The sequence below is a fragment of the Microcebus murinus genome, chromosome 19 (assembly GCF_040939455.1).
Source record: "Microcebus murinus isolate Inina chromosome 19, M.murinus_Inina_mat1.0, whole genome shotgun sequence".
Classification (NCBI taxonomy): domain Eukaryota; kingdom Metazoa; phylum Chordata; class Mammalia; order Primates; family Cheirogaleidae; genus Microcebus; species Microcebus murinus.
This window is the reverse complement of record NC_134122.1, coordinates 589,028-603,633: the sequence shown is the minus strand read 5'-3', so window position 1 is coordinate 603,633 and position 14,606 is coordinate 589,028. Positions and strand designations below refer to the sequence as shown.

Genomic DNA, 14,606 nt, shown 5'->3' with positions numbered 1-14,606 from the left:
GGGACGGGTGGGGTGAAGGGAGACCCTACCCTGGCCCTCAGGGAATGCAGTTAGCCAAGCTGACTCCAGTGCACCATCAGATAACAGGTGACACGGGCTGAGAAGGGGAGGTCCTTGATGCCAGAGAGGTGAGGACATGGGTTTGTGGCCCTGACCACCTGGAAGGAAGGCTTTTAGGGGAAAAGACATCAGCCAAGATCTGAGGCACAAGTAGAGTGACCAGGTACAGGTGGCAGGGGTGTTCCAGGTGAGGGGCCAGGTGAGAGGGGTGCTCCAGGGAAGGGGTGCTCCAAGTAAGGGGTACTCCAGGTATTGGGTGTTCCAGGTGAAGGTGTTCCAGGTGAGGGAGGTTGCACCCACCTGGCCCACCTGGAGGAAGGCCAATGTCACTGAAGCTCCAAGAGCAGGGGCAGGTATGGGCAAAGGTGTGGCCAGCAGTGCCAGTCACTCAGGGCTGTGCAGATCACAGCAAAGAGTGCACAGAGCCCTGGGAAGGACGGGACCATGTGTGCGTTGTCAAATGACCCCCTGCGCCCCAGGGAGAACAGGTGTTGGGAGATGGGTGGAGAGACCAGTGTGAAGGTAGCTGCCAACAGCCGTGGGGAGAGACACAGGTGCCTGGCACAGGGGGGACTGACAGAGGCAGAGAGAAGTAGGTGGACCCACAGGCATGCAGGGGGCAATAGAGGCCTCTACAACAGCATCTCCCTGTTCCTCTGGGCAGGCACTCTGCTCTTCTGCAAAGGCAGGGCTGGCTTCTCAGGGCCCCGGCCAAGGTTGCATGACCCAAATGCCATTGGGTGTCCCCCACCCTCTCCCTATGCACCCTGAGACTCAGCACAACTTGCTCTCTGCCCGAGGCCCTGGCACCTGCTGAGGGGCAAGAGCGCCCAGAGCGTGAGGTGAACCCTCCCCCAGTCACGGAGCACGCCCGCACACAGGAGGTGGAGGCTGCTGCCGGAAGGCCAGCCTACCAGACCCACGCACCAGACATGACGGAGCAGGTTGGGCGGCCGCCCTCCCGTCACCCCAACTGTCTTCCCAGGGGTCCTCCTGTCTGCCCCACTCCGGGCCACCCTCTTTGATCAGCATCAGGGCACAGGAGCAAGACCTGAGTCTCCAGTCCCCGCCGTGCAGGAGAGCTGTGCCGATCCCAGCTGCTGCAGGCTGGAACCAGAGCCCCACTCCCCCAGCGAGAACTGCACTACCCCCAGAGCAGCGGGGGTCCCCTTCTCGCTGCTGCCCCCAGGACTCACACCAGCCCCGAGGGGCCCTGCGTCCCATCAAGACATCAGGCACGCAAGCCAGCTGCTCTCATTTCTGCGGAGACTTGGGGAGGCTCACTCTCAGCCCTGTGACTGTTCCCTGATGCAAAGACCCCAGTCTTCTCTCCCCACACCTGATCCCTCCACCGTCCCTGCTCCCAGGAGACCCCAGGATGGGGCTGCCAGCCTCCCGCCCCGAGCCTGGGTCTCCAGCAGCCCTGACAGAGAGTCCTTGGCAGGGACCCACCACGCCACCCCCTGCCCTGGGCCGCGGCGAGCTACTACCAATGGCCTCCAGGTTATTCCAGAGGGCACTTGCCAGGTTCCTTAAGGCCTCCGCACTTTTGCACACCCCTTCCCAAGCCACCCGCCCTCTCACCGTGGGGTCTCAGCTCAAGTGTGACACGATCAGGAGCCTCCACCACCACCCCCAGAGAGGTCACCATCAGAGCCCTTCCCTCTCCCACTTTGATTGACACTGTCTGAAATGGTCTGTTTAGTCCCTGCTTTTCCCAGCACTGCAGGTGCGCGAGTGTCTCCGCTCAGGGGGCTTCCCGGACCTGGCAGGCAGTGCGCAGGGGGTGTGAGGGCGCGGCGGGAGGGTTCCAGAGCTCCAGAGCGGGGTGGTCTGACCAGCCCTCCTCCTCTGGGCCGGGCCTCCCCTTCCTCGTCCCCCGCAGGTGGTGCCCTGGGCCAGCACGCACGGGGCGGCCACCATCCCCATAGGAGCCTGCGCCCCTGGGCCGACCGACCGCAGGCTGTCAGCATTCAGGTGGCCTCGGCTTGGCACAGGCGGGCTGTCCAGCCGCGCGCCCTCCCCGACCCGCCGCGCGCCAGGGTTTGTTATTGTGCGGGTGCCCGCGGCGGAGGGGGCGGGGGCGCGTGCTGGGCCTGGCGCGTGCCCGTGGGTGCCGCGCCGGGAGCGCGCTGCGCGCGGGGGGCGGGGTGGGGCGGGGGCGGGGCGCAGCATCCTCGGCGCCCCCGCCCGGGCTCGCGGTCCCGGATTGGTTCCCGACGCCGGGAGCGCGCGAGGGCGCGGCGCTCAGGGCCGGGCGGGGGGCGCGCGCGGCGCCGGCGGCGGGCGCGGAGGAGCGCCGGGAGGAGGGCAGGGGAGGGAGGAGGCGCCCGCCCGGCTCCCTGCAAAGCGGCCTTATTTATCTGGGTGCAGCCTCAGCCTCCCCGGTGGGAGGATCGGGGCGGCCGATCTTCTCCCACCGGGGAACTCCTCTGCAGGCGCGGCTGAGGGGGCCCGGCCAGGCCAGGACGCGAGGCGCGGGGCGCGGGGCGCGGCCGGGCCCTGCCGGCCAGTCCAGCACCTCGACGGCCTCCGCGCTCGCCGACGCCCGAGCCGGGCTCCCCATGACGGGAGGTCGCCCGGTGGACAGCGTGGCATGAGCCAGGAGCCCGGGCCGAGGTAAGGTGTGTGCGCGGGCCCAGGCTGCGGGGCTAGGGGCCAGGCCACGCCACCGCCGCGGCCACAATGAGGAGGGGCGGGGTGGGGGCTTGGTTCCGCGCCGCCGCCGCCGCCACCGCCACCGGGCAAGGGCTTACGTAATGGTAGCCCCTTCCCCACTTCTCCCTGGGGCCTCGGGGCCTGCCAGGCCTTCTCAAAGCCCCTCACCCCGGTGGCTCCCCACCTACAGCCCCGCCAGGCAGTGGATCCGTGCACCTGAGCCGATGAAAGGAAGCGCGGTGTCGCCGTGGAAGCGGAATTGCAGGCCCCCCAGCCCCCACCCCGCCTGGCTGGGTGGGAGCCTGGACTCCCTGCTGGGCTCTGGGCTCCCCTACCCCCCTCCGTGAGCCCCTGGACCTATGTGACAGGTGTTAGATGCAATTAAACTCCAGGAGGAACCATGTGGATGTGTGGCCTGGGGGCTGGTCCTCCCCTGGACACCTTCTGGACACGGGGCCAGAAAGAGCTGCCACCCCTGGGAGGAAGAGGGGAGGGGAGGGGCTGGCACCGTGCTGGTTCTGGAGGAGGAACCAGGCCTCGGCCAAGGCTGGAGAGCCTCAGAAGGGAAACTGTGCACCCTGAGACCTGCTGGGGAGGGAGCCTGTGTCCTCGTGGGAGTTTGGGGGGGTGGGCACAGCTCTGCACCCACCACCTCAGAAGGAGAGATGGCCCTGCTGTTGCAGGAGCCCACGGCCCAGCGGCCACTTCTCCAGGCCCCTCCCGGCCTCCACGCGGGCAGTCTGACCTCCGCAGGAAGAGCAGATGGCTGTTGCCGCTTCACCAGCCCCCTCCCTCGGTCCCTCCCCCACGCCTGCCTCACCCCTGGGCCCTCTGACCAGGCTTTGCTTAGGCCTTCCCGGTGCCCGGTTGCACACAGGGCCCTCTCTCCCTGCCCACCCCTTCGACAGGGTGCTGGACAACAGCCTCAGAGCAGAAGGCCTGGGCTGGACCGTGAGACTGAGGGGTTGGAGTCACCAAGGCCAGGGCAGAGGCCTGATGGAACCTGGCTCACCTGGCCAGAGGTGGACCCAGCAGGACTGGGGCCACCTAGAGGGGAGGGAAGTTCTCGGCCCAGCTGTAAACACGGGCAGTGCAGGGCACCCCGGCAGTCTGCCCCGGTGCCTGCTGCCTCCTGGCTCCTCTACCCCAGCCGGGCCTGTGATCTCACGCCCTCAGTGCTGGGGGCCTTCCTGGGACAGACTCACCCCCTCCAGCGCCACCCTCTTTTGGGGCACCTGAGTCAGTCCTGTCTCCCAAGGATGAGAGGGAAACCTGTGGGTGGGAGGGACCTGGGGCCACCCTGCCCAGAGGTGGAGGACGGCCTGCCGTGGCTGGCACTGCGGACCCGTCTCCTCCAGTGTCAGCTCTCACTGCTGAGCTCCAAGGGCTGGGACGGGGCGGGTGGGGGTGGCAGCCAAGGAGGCTCTGGGTGAGATGGTGGCACCAATCTTTCCCCACCAGTGGCTCGGGAAGGGGCAGCAGCCAGGCCAGCCATGGGGGGCAGGAGATCCCAGGCCCCATCCCCCCACTTGGCAGGGGAGAGGGGGTGGGTTCGAGGCAGCTGCCCAAAGCAGCGGGCACTGTGGGCCCAGGCCTGGGTCTTGGGAGGGCTCATGTTCTTCAGAGCAGGGGTCCACAATGAGGCCTGGAAGCCAGTGTCCACCCCCCAGTGTGCCCCATCCCACATGGCTGAGCCGCCCTGAGCTTGGCCACAGGGCCTCAGTCTGCTGGAGCGTCTCGAGGCCACGTGCCCTGGGCCAAGGGTCTCCCCTCCCCAGAGCCCCCGATACACCCCCAGACGCATCTCAAGCTGGGGGTGGGAGAGGAGTGCTGCTGCCATGCCACGTGCTGAGCGCCAGGGACGCGGATGTGCCTGAGTCACGGGGCTGCCACGGAGTGTGTCAGCCGCTCCGTGTCCCCAATCCCCAGCTACCCCGGCTGTCACCCCAGTGCTTGGGGCTGCCATTGCGGACAGAGCCCGATGGGAGTGCTTCTGGCTGCGGTGTCCTGCCCAGCTCCAGAGCCCTCGGCAGACGGGAGGAGCTGGCCAGTGCCGTCCTAGGGGACCCAGCCCCCGCATCCCGGGTAGGCTGCATCCTGGCTCGATGCTCAGCGAGATGGGGGCCTGAGAGTCGGGGAAGAGACTTTCAAACTGGGGACGATGAGGGGTGAGGGCGTTTCTGGGCATCCTTCCAAAAGAAGGGTGCCCCAGAGGTGGGCACGCACTTTGCATCCTGCGGAGGGAGAGCAGGGATTCGCTGGGTGAGGGCAGAGCTCAGAGAGACCGCCAGCCCGGCCTCAGCCAGGACGTCGGGAACCAGTGAGGCAGAGCAGGGCAGGTGCACCTGGCAGGCAGGCTGCCCCCCGGATCACTGTGCCCGGCCCGGGCATTGAGAATCAGAGAGCCCAGGTGTCTGGTAGTCAATCCTGGCTTTGTGCACCTTCTAGAAAATCACTTTTAGCCTTGCTTCCCACTCTTGCTCAGGCAGCGTGTGACGGGTCTGATGGGGGCCGTGTTGCTGGAAAGAGCAGGGCAGGAGCACCACTTCCTTCCCTCCCAGTGGCACCTGTCCCCTTCCCCTAGGCCAGGCCAGGCCATGGAGGACAGGCGGCCAGCTCCTCAGCCCAGCAGCTGCTGAGGGGTCACTCAGCTAAAGAGGAGACGTGAGCCATCCTCTTACAGATGGTCTGTGTATTCCAAGGCCCACCCCAGCCCTAGGATCTTGGGAGCCCTCTCAGTGACTCTGGGACCGGCCCAGTGGCCTCCCTCCCCAGTGGACATGGCCACTGGCACGAGAGACATTAACATCTTGGGCTGTACGTCCCCACTGACCAGCCTCCTCTAAACTCTGACCTGTCCTCCTTCAAGCCTCCCAAGCCTCTGGCAGCTACTAACTGGGCTGCATTCTTCGTTCATTCGTCCGTTCATTCGATGAGCACTCAGAGTCCACACAGCCATGGTGCCATCTGTCCTCGAGGAGTCCCCAGGCCAGGAGGTGAGGCAGACAGTTGTGACAACCCACGGGAGGACAGAGACTCTGGAGATGCCTTCTCAAGTGTTGGGGGTCCCCATGGGGGCCGTGCTCATGCCAAGGGCTGAAGGGTGGAGGAGAGGGGCCTTGGGAACAAGCAGGCAGAGGGTAGGAGGGGACAAGGGACAGTGGTCTGCTGGACTGTGGAGGGGCTAGAGGTGGGCCTCTCGGCGCCCAGTGACTTCACTTGCGGAAGAGGCAGCTCCTCCCGGGGCCCCAGCAGGCCACTGTGAACCATCAGCCTGGCAGCCACCAAGTGCTGGGGTCCCCTGTGCTCCTCGGGCTCATGCTGGCCCTCTCCCTAGTGGCACCCCGACCCAGCTCTGGCCCAGGCTGATGAGAAGATGACTGAGGCAGTGGCTACTGCATCCCTCCTTCCCTTGGGGGGGGAGCCCAGGAACCTCAAACTCTTCCACAACCTATCCCAGAAGGGGTCTCCCCCCAAACTCCACTCCAAACTGAGACACGGCACGCCGAGGGCTGAGGCCGCAATGTGCACTCCTGGACATCTTTTTAAAAGCCTCTTTCCCTAGTGTTTGTTCCTGAGGGTGCTTGTCCCTAAAGGGAGAGGCAGTGCCAAGCGGCCTGACGGCTGTCCCTACCCCCTCCAGGCAGGTGCTCTGACCCCACTGGGGGGAACGGGGGCAGTCTCGGGTGCCAAGGAGGGGGTGGGCTCTGCACGCCAGGGGAGCCAGCACCTTGGAGCCCAGCTGGCTGGGCAGGTGTGGCCAAGGCCAGGTGGAGGGTCCTTTGTCCAGCCCCTCAGGGACCTCTTGCCCCCGTGAGCTCAGCTTTCTCCCCCTGCACCAATGCCTGGGCCAAGGTGTGGCTGTTTCCATTTCTGAGCTGGGGGGCGGGGCTTCTCAGGCTGGGAGTGCGAGGAGCAGCTGGGGCCCAGCAGGACAGTGGACACAAGGTTGGGGACCAGCAGGGCTGCCTCTGTGGAAAGGCAGCTCTGGCCAAGGGCGTGGCGGGAGGGCTGACCACAGGCGGGCAGTGCCTTCTGGCTGCAGATGGGGGTGTGGGGCGAGGGGCGGTGGGCACCTCTGGGCTGCCGGCAGCCCCCCAGCCTGTCCCCACCTCCTGCAGGCTCTCACAGGTGGGCTTGTTTTCGCAGCCCCGCCCTGAGACCGGGATGGGCCTGTGGGCCCTGCAGATGTGACCCGCGGAGGGCCGGGGCGTCCACGTGCATCCCCCACCCCGGGCGCTCCACGTGCACACCCATGGCTGGGAGCTTTTTCAGCCTAAATCGGCACCGCTCTCGGATTATTTCTCCCCAGGCGCCGCCTCCGCCGCCTCCTCCGGATCCTAACCGGGCGGGCCGCTCTCCCCTCCCGGCTCCCCGCCCCCGGGGCCCCTCCCTGCTGAGCCGGGTTTGCAGGGCCGTCCCCACACTCACCCCGCCAGCCGCCAGCCGCGCGCGGTCCTCCGCTGTGGAGCCGCCGGCCGCGAGCGCGCCGCTGTCCATGGTGCTGGCGCCGGGCGGCCAGGGCGCGGCAGAGGCTGGCGGGCAGGCGTCTTCGGTGGCGAAGTCGCTCTGGGGACACGGACGGCCTCCCTGGCGCTAGGAGTCCCTGCAGTCGCGGACCTCCCCCCTCAGGGGCCCAGCTGTCCCACGACGGCCCCTTTTCCCTGCACTGGGAACCAGGAACTGCTGGGGACAGGGGCAGCCCCCTCTGCCTCAGGACTCGGCCACTGCCGGCAAAGTGTAATTCCTTGGAGCCTCAGGTTCCTTATCTGAAAACGAGTAATAACAGTGCCCCCCCCACACACACACACAGGGCTGCCTTGAGGTTGAAATACATGTTTAACTCGGCAAATTTTTTTTTTCCTGAGGCAGAGTCTCACTCTGTTGCCCGGGCTAGAGTGCCGTTGCGTCAGCCTCGCTCACAGCAACCTCAAACTCCTGGGCTCAAGCAATCCTTCTGCCTCAGCCTCCCGAGTAGCTGGGACTACAGGCATGCGCCACCACGCCGGGCTAATTTTTTGTATATATTTTTAGCTGTCCAATTAACTTCTTTCTATTTTTGGTAGAGATGGGGTCTTGCACTTGCTCAGGCTGGTCTCGAACTCTTGAGTTCAAAGGATCCACCCACCTCAGCCTCCCAGAGTGCTGGGATTATAGGTGTGAGCCACCGCACCCGGCCTGGCAAATGTTATGGCGTCGTGTGTCAGCCAGTGTGAGGCTGCACTTACATGGTCATCAGCTTGTGGGAAGGGACAACCTAGGGGTGGGCGCCTCCTGGGGAAGGGCCTGGCTCCACAACCCAGGGTCCACAGGACACCTCTGGGCAGGGGCAGATGGCACACAGGCCTGGGGCAGACTGCCAGCAGCAGGGGGCTCGGCTGCCAGGGCAGTAAGGCTGTTGGGCCCCATGCAGAGTTGGCAGCCATGAGGGCTGGTGAGACCCGCCAGTGCCAGCCCAGGTCTGCACTCACCCCCAGATGTCACGGAGGGCTGGCAGAGCCTGCCCTGCTGCAGCCTGGAACCCCGTGGGAGGGGGATGGAAGAGCAGGGCAGCACAGGGCCTCCACCTCCCTCCCTCTCAGGGGTTCCCGCCCTCCTCCCCTCCAGTCTGGCCAGATTACGGGACGGGACGGGATGGGCTGCCAGCTCCCTCAGCCCTGTAGCTCCAGAAGTGGCACTCAGCCAAAGAGAAATGGGCCATTCTCTTCCTTAGGGTCTGTACACTCCACAGCCCACCCCAAGAGACTGTGGGGCAGGAAGGTAAGATCCGCACGTAGGCTCCGGGCTCAGCCCTGGGGTCACCTGCGGACCAGGGGCGATGGCTCCACTTAGCCCTCAGGTCTGGCCTTGGGCCCAGAAGTACCCCCCACGCCCCCTCCCAAGCCCTCACGGAGAGCCAGGCACTGTGTGCGGCCCCTTTCACACGTTGTCCCCGGGGAGCAGGGACTGTCTGCTCTTCAGGCTTTAAGGTGAGGAAACTGAGGCTCAAAGAAGGGGAGTGGCTTGCCAAGACCAAACAGCTAGGGTCAGGCCCGTTCCAAGTCCAGGGTGCATGACCCCGGAGCCCGTGTGGGTGAGACTTCTGGGCGCTGTGTGTAGGGGTGGAGGTGGGCAGGAGATCTGGACTTGTGGTGCTGTGGGCATCCCACGGCCCCTCCTTTCTGTGGCTGTCTGTGCCCAGTGCCTTCTGCCGCCACTCACAGACGGGTGGCCTGAGAAGGGGAGCTGGGGGGTGGTCTCAGCCCACCCTATGGTAGGATGACCCTGGCCTAAGGAGAGCCTTCTATGTGGCCTTCCTCGGCCAGCTCTGGTCCAAACATTGGCTCCACTACTTAGCTGGCCATGGCCTCAGCCAAGCAGTTCGCCTAGCCTCAGATGCCTCATCTGTACAATGGGTACAGTCATTACAGCATCATTTCATCATCATTGGGTTGGGCAGAGGATTAAAGAGACAATATTTGTCTCTTCACCATGTTGGCACCCTGGGAAGACACCTGCCCTTTCTTTGGGGAGCTGTTGAGCCACAGAACCTCCTGTAGGTGTTGAGATTCTTGGAAGCTGGTGCTTGAGGCTCAGGCAGGGCACCAGAGCCACTCCAGAAAGCTGGGCTGGCAGCCTGTAGGGGAGTGGCCAGAGACTACCCCCAACACCTTCCGTCAGCCCCTGACCCCTGCCCAGGGGAGCTTGGCCCAGTGGGCACTGACAGTGGGCATCAGAGGTGAAGGGAGCCATCCACTTCCCTTCTCCCATCTGTAAAATGGGAATCCTCATACTGAAGTTTGGGAGGCGTCCGTGAGCAGTGCAGGCTGGGCTGTTTACAGGGGCTGTGGAGTGAATGCCATGGCCACGGTCGGCCTGACCCTGCGCTCACAGCCCGAGAGGGAGAGGCATGAACTCAAATCCTCCCTGTCAGGTGGTGCTGGGAGAGCCGTGGGAGGGTGCCCAGGGGAGGGAGGGAGCCCTGCTGCACCCGGCCCTCCCGAGAGAGCTGCAGACTCACTCCCCCCTCCCGGCCCCCGTCTGCAGAGTGTGCGAGGAAGATGTCGAGCCCGGGCATCGACGGCGACCCCAAGCCTCCATGCTTGCCTCGAAATGGCCTGGTGAAGCTGCCAGGCCAGCCCAACGGCCTGGGTGCAGCCAGCATCACCAAGGGCACACCAGCCGCCAAGAACCGCCCCTGCCAGCCGCCGCCGCCACCCAGCCTCCCACCACCCAGCCTGGCTGCCCCGCTGTCTCGGGCTGCCCTGGCTGGGGGCCCATGTCCCCCAGCAGGTGGACCGGCCCCAGGTCTGGTGCCTGGGCCCCCCGCAGAGCGGCCACCACTGGCCACAGATGAGAAGATCCTCAGTGGCCTGTTCTGGTACTTCTCGGCGTGCGAGAAATGTGTGCTGGCACAGGTGTGCAAAGCCTGGCGGCGTGTGCTCTACCAGCCCAAGTTCTGGGCAGGCCTCACGCCAGTGCTGCACGCCAAGGAGCTCTACAACGTGCTGCCAGGCGGCGAGAAGGAGTTCGTGAACCTGCAGGGCTTTGCCGCAAGAGGCTTTGAGGGCTTCTGCCTGGTCGGCGTCTCGGACCTAGACATCTGTGAGTTCATCGACAACTACGCACTCTCCAAGAAGGGCGTCAAGGCCATGAGCCTCAAGCGCTCCACCATCACGGATGCGGGCCTAGAGGTGTGCCCCCCCAGCTGGCCGGGAGTGGACAGGGTGGGGGGCAGGGCCAGGCAGCAGCCCCTGGGTGTGGGAGAGCCTGGGGGCCCCAGAGGCAGCTCGGGCACCAGGAGCAAAGTGGCTGAGCGGGGGTGCCCTGAGGACCATCGTGGTTGGGAGAACCGGTGCGAAGTGAAAACGTGGGTCTTTTCAAAAACGATTAAGAGTTTCAAGACAGAGACAGCAGAGTGGTGATTTAAATCCGGGTCCCTGCCTGCCCATGAAGCTGGCCTTGGGTGGGGAGGTGAGGGCAGCTACGGAAGGGTGCCCCGGGAGCACAGGTCGGGCGGCTGCACAGCCAGCTCCATCCCCCAGAGCTGGACTCCTGTTACAACCTGCAAACCAGCTGCTCTAAGCACCTGCTCTGGCCAGGCCCTGGGCTCCCAAGTCCCCAAGCCACCCTCCTCTTTTGAAATGTCCAAGTGTAACAAACGCACTGTAAAGTGTGCTCCTTGGCTTGTTGCATGTTTGCACGAGAGACACTTCCTCCCTCCTGCAGTGCTCCTCACACCCTGCCGGGAGGGGTGCATGGGGCGGGGCCTGAGGCCAGGCGCACTCTGACCCCCGGCGTGGGTGCCACGCAGGTTATGCTGGAGCAGATGCAGGGCGTGGTGCGCCTGGAGCTGTCGGGCTGCAACGACTTCACGGAGGCCGGCCTGTGGTCCAGTCTCAGCGCGCGCATCACCTCGCTGAGCGTGAGCGACTGCATCAACGTGGCGGACGACGCCATCGCGGCCATCTCGCAGCTGCTGCCCAACCTGGCCGAGCTGAGCCTGCAGGCCTACCACGTGACGGACACGGCGCTGGCCTACTTCACGGCGCGCCAGGGCCACAGCACGCACACACTGCGCCTGCTCTCCTGCTGGGAGATCACCAACCACGGCGTGGTCAACGTGGTGCACAGCCTGCCCAACCTCACGGCGCTCAGCCTCTCGGGCTGCTCCAAGGTCACGGACGACGGCGTGGAGCTAGTGGCCGAGAACCTGCGCAAGCTGCGCAGCCTCGACCTCTCTTGGTGCCCGCGCATCACGGACATGGCGCTCGAGTACGTGGCCTGCGACCTGCACCGCCTGGAGGAGCTCGTGCTCGACAGGTGCGCGCCTCCGCGCCCATGGTTAGCGCTAGGGTGGGCGGGGTCGTCGTCAGGCCGGGCGGGGGCGAGGGGCTTAGCGTGCCCAGCGCTACCGCTACCGCTACCGCAAAGGTGGGCTGAGCCCCCGCAAGCCGGGCGCCCGAAGAGTGGGCGGAAGTGCGGCACGGCGGTTGGCCAACAGGGGGGGCTTTGGAGCGGGTGACAGCACGGAAGGACCAGGAGCTATTATGGGAAGGGCAGGGCAGGAGGGGAGTCCATACCCGGAGCACTCCCAGGAAAAGGAGGAGGAATGGGCCGGAGCTGAGGGGTGGAGGGAGATGACTTGAAGGTGGGTGGTCCCCCTCTGGTGCACCCACAGGTGCGTGCGCATCACGGACACTGGCCTCAGCTATTTGTCCACCATGTCGTCCCTACGCAGCCTCTACCTGCGATGGTGCTGCCAGGTACCAGCCCTCCGCGCCACCGGGAGGTGGGGAATAGGCGAGGGAGGTGGGGGCGTGGGGAAAGCCCCGAACCCGACGCTCTGCTGACCTGCTCCCTGGCCCCATCAGACCCCGCAGGGAAGTCTGGGATCCCTTCGCATCCAGCATTTGTCCTAAGCGGAATGCACGGGGTCCCCAGGGCACTTCCCAGTTGCCTCCTGGCTCCTCGGGGGCTAAGACACCCCGGTTTTGAACCCCGCTTCCCTCTCCAGCAGCTCTAGGCCTAAGGCCTAGAGGCCTGACCCCAGGCTTTCCTCCCACGCCCCCTGCGAAAGGAAATAGTAAATTCGCAACCCCTCCCGCCCAGGTGCAGGACTTCGGGCTGAAGCACCTCCTGGCCATGAAGAGTTTGCGTCTCTTGTCTCTGGCAGGTGAGACCCCTGACTCCCACCTGGACAGTGACCACCAACCCCCACCTAGTCTGACTCTACCAGATTTGTCAGGTCCTTGCGCAGACCTCCCCCACAACCCCCAGACCCCTGGCCCCGGCGCTGACTCACCGCGTCCAGTGTCCAAGTCAGAGGAGGAAGACGCTGGGCAAGCTCCCGCCCCCGCCCCTCCCCCGCCGTCCCCGTCCCCGCCCCCCGCGCTCTGGCCCCGCCCTGAGCCGCTGTCCGCCTCCCGCCCGCGCAGGCTGCCCGCTGCTGACTGCTACGGGGCTGTCGGGCCTGGTGCAGCTGCAGGAGCTGGAGGAGCTGGAACTGACCAACTGCCCCGGGGCCACCCCTGAGCTCTTCAAGTACTTCTCGCAGCACCTGCCCCGCTGCCTCGTCATCGAGTAGCGCGGGGCTCCCCGCCCCGGTCGCGGGAACCCGGCAACGCTCGGGGGAGGGGGCGGGGCGCCGCGGAGCCCCCTCCTCGTGCCCCGCTCTGCCCCCGCGTCCGCGGCACAGCGCGGGAGGCGGGGCGAGCCGAGGAGCCCCGCCCAGCGCCCCGCCCCGCGCCCTCCGCTTCTCCCGGCCCCGGCCGGGCAGGGGGCGGGGGGCCAGCCCCACGCACGCACGCACACTCGGGGACCCAGTGCATGCCCCTCGTGCCCGCACTGCACGCCGCCCTCCGCCACGCTACAGCCGCCGCCATCACTCGCCCGCCCGCGGGGGGTGGGGCTCGGTTCTTGGGGGCGCCTCCAGCTCTCCAGACAGCCGCCCTTTCCGCCTGCCCCGCCACAGCCCGCTCTGTCTCGCCACTGTCCCCCCCATCCCGGGCAGGGCCCAGGGGGATCAAGGGGGGCTGGGTCCCCCCGGACGCAGGGCCCGGAAGAGCCCCAAGGGCTTCCCGCATCCTCCACTGCACTGCGCCTGGAGCCCTCCGAGGGGTGTGAGGGGAAACAGGCCACCGCCAAAGCCATGGCCCACCGAGGAGCCCAGGTCCCACCTGCACCCCCCACCCAATGCCAGACCCAAGCGGCTTCTGCTTCCCTGCCGCTGTGTGGGGCAGTCCCCTGTCTGGCCCCTTCCCCACCCTGTCTGACAGGTTGGGTTGGGAAAGGGGCAGGCTGGCTGAAGATTATGTGGGAAAAGTCAACATTAGCCCAGCTGGCTCCAGTCCACTTCAACCCAGGGGTGGTACAGGCCCCTTGAGAGTCCCCAAGCTGGAGCCACCCTTAGGATTGTCAGGCCTTGGGGAAAGCCTGGGCCATCCCCACACCGCAGCCCCTGCAACCGCCTGGGCTCAGGTCTCAGCACACACTTCACCCTGGGCAGGTCTCCTCAGGTGGAATCTGCAGAAGTGGGCCCAGCCAAGGGTCAGGGTAAGCACTGACCAGCAACTCCAATCGTCCAGTGGCCAGCACACCCTAGACACCCTGAGGAGGGAGGGCTCCTTTCTAGCCTGCCCCCACCAACATCACCCCTCCCTAGCTTCCCAAACTTCTGCCTGCCCAAGTGGGCTCTGACCGTGTTCTGTCCGGTCCCAAGACACTGGAAGTCCTGGGGGGTGCTTGCACATCTTGGCAATTGCTGAGGAGGGGGCTGGGACCCCTTTCCATCCCAACCTTGAGCCCCAGGAGATACAGCGCCCACACCCAATCTTGGGACACCCCCTATCTGGTTGGAAGAGAGTAACCAGTTTCCAGAGAGCCAGAGAGTGAGAGAGGAAGAGAGCGAGAGTGAGTGAGAGAGAGAGAGATGCTGTTGAAGCAGAGAAACACTTCAACAGCCCAAAGATTTCCCTGACCCTGGAGTGGCCCGAGGAGTCTCCAGGGCTGAAATGGTCAGGAGCCAGTTTCAGCCCCTCCTCCCCACAGTCCCCTAGTGGAGAGGGGGCAGCTGTCCATTGCCCAAAGTATTAATGCAACTGAAGCTGTGATATTTCCAACGAAGGAGGAAAAATTAAGGGGAGAGAGGAAAACAAACAAAACCAACCAACCCCTAAAATCATTTTGTTATTGTACATAACGACCTCATTCTCCTGTATATGCGGAAGATATAACCTTATATTTGGTAAGTGTTTCTTGTGCTATTTTATCACGTGACCTGTTTATAAAAATATATATTAAAAAAGTTGTAAAAACATGTGTCTGAGTTGTTTTTAGGTTATCAGACCATGGCTCAGGAGGGCATATCTTGCACTGGGCAGCCCAGGTCTCTAGAATTCTGCTGTACC

The 14,606-nt window shown here is 65.1% G+C and overlaps 1 protein-coding gene across 3 annotated transcripts; it reads left to right on the top strand.

Moving 5' to 3' along the window:
• Positions 1–2,350: 2,350 nt before the first annotated feature.
• Positions 2,351–13,521, top strand: FBXL16 (F-box and leucine rich repeat protein 16). Of its 3 annotated transcripts, XM_012737838.2 has the most exons (7): positions 2,351–2,679; positions 5,588–5,714; positions 9,745–10,391; positions 11,012–11,520; positions 11,879–11,963; positions 12,310–12,373; positions 12,636–13,521. In XM_012737838.2, exons 2-7 carry the CDS (start codon positions 5,651–5,653, stop codon positions 12,782–12,784), a joined length of 1,518 nt encoding a protein of 505 aa, XP_012593292.1. In that variant the 5' UTR covers positions 2,351–2,679; positions 5,588–5,650; the 3' UTR covers positions 12,785–13,521. The 3 variants fall into 3 exon arrangements, with proteins under 3 accessions (XP_012593292.1, XP_012593293.1, XP_012593294.1); XM_012737839.2 differs by lacking the exon at positions 5,588–5,714; XM_012737840.2 differs by lacking the exon at positions 5,588–5,714 and having other exon boundaries at positions 2,351–2,684.
• Positions 13,522–14,606: the final 1,085 nt, after the last annotated feature.

Bases quoted from the DNA above. Each gene is read 5' to 3' on its own strand.
- FBXL16 (XM_012737838.2), top strand. From the start codon at position 5,651: ATGAGCACTCAGAGTCCACACAGCCATGGTGCCATCTGTCCTCGAGGA. The intron at 5,715-9,744 runs GTGAGGCAGACA...CCCCGTCTGCAG, and splicing joins AGGAGTCCCCAGGCCAGGAG to AGTGTGCGAGGAAGATGTCG. The intron at 11,964-12,309 runs GTACCAGCCCTC...CCTCCCGCCCAG, and splicing joins ACCTGCGATGGTGCTGCCAG to GTGCAGGACTTCGGGCTGAA.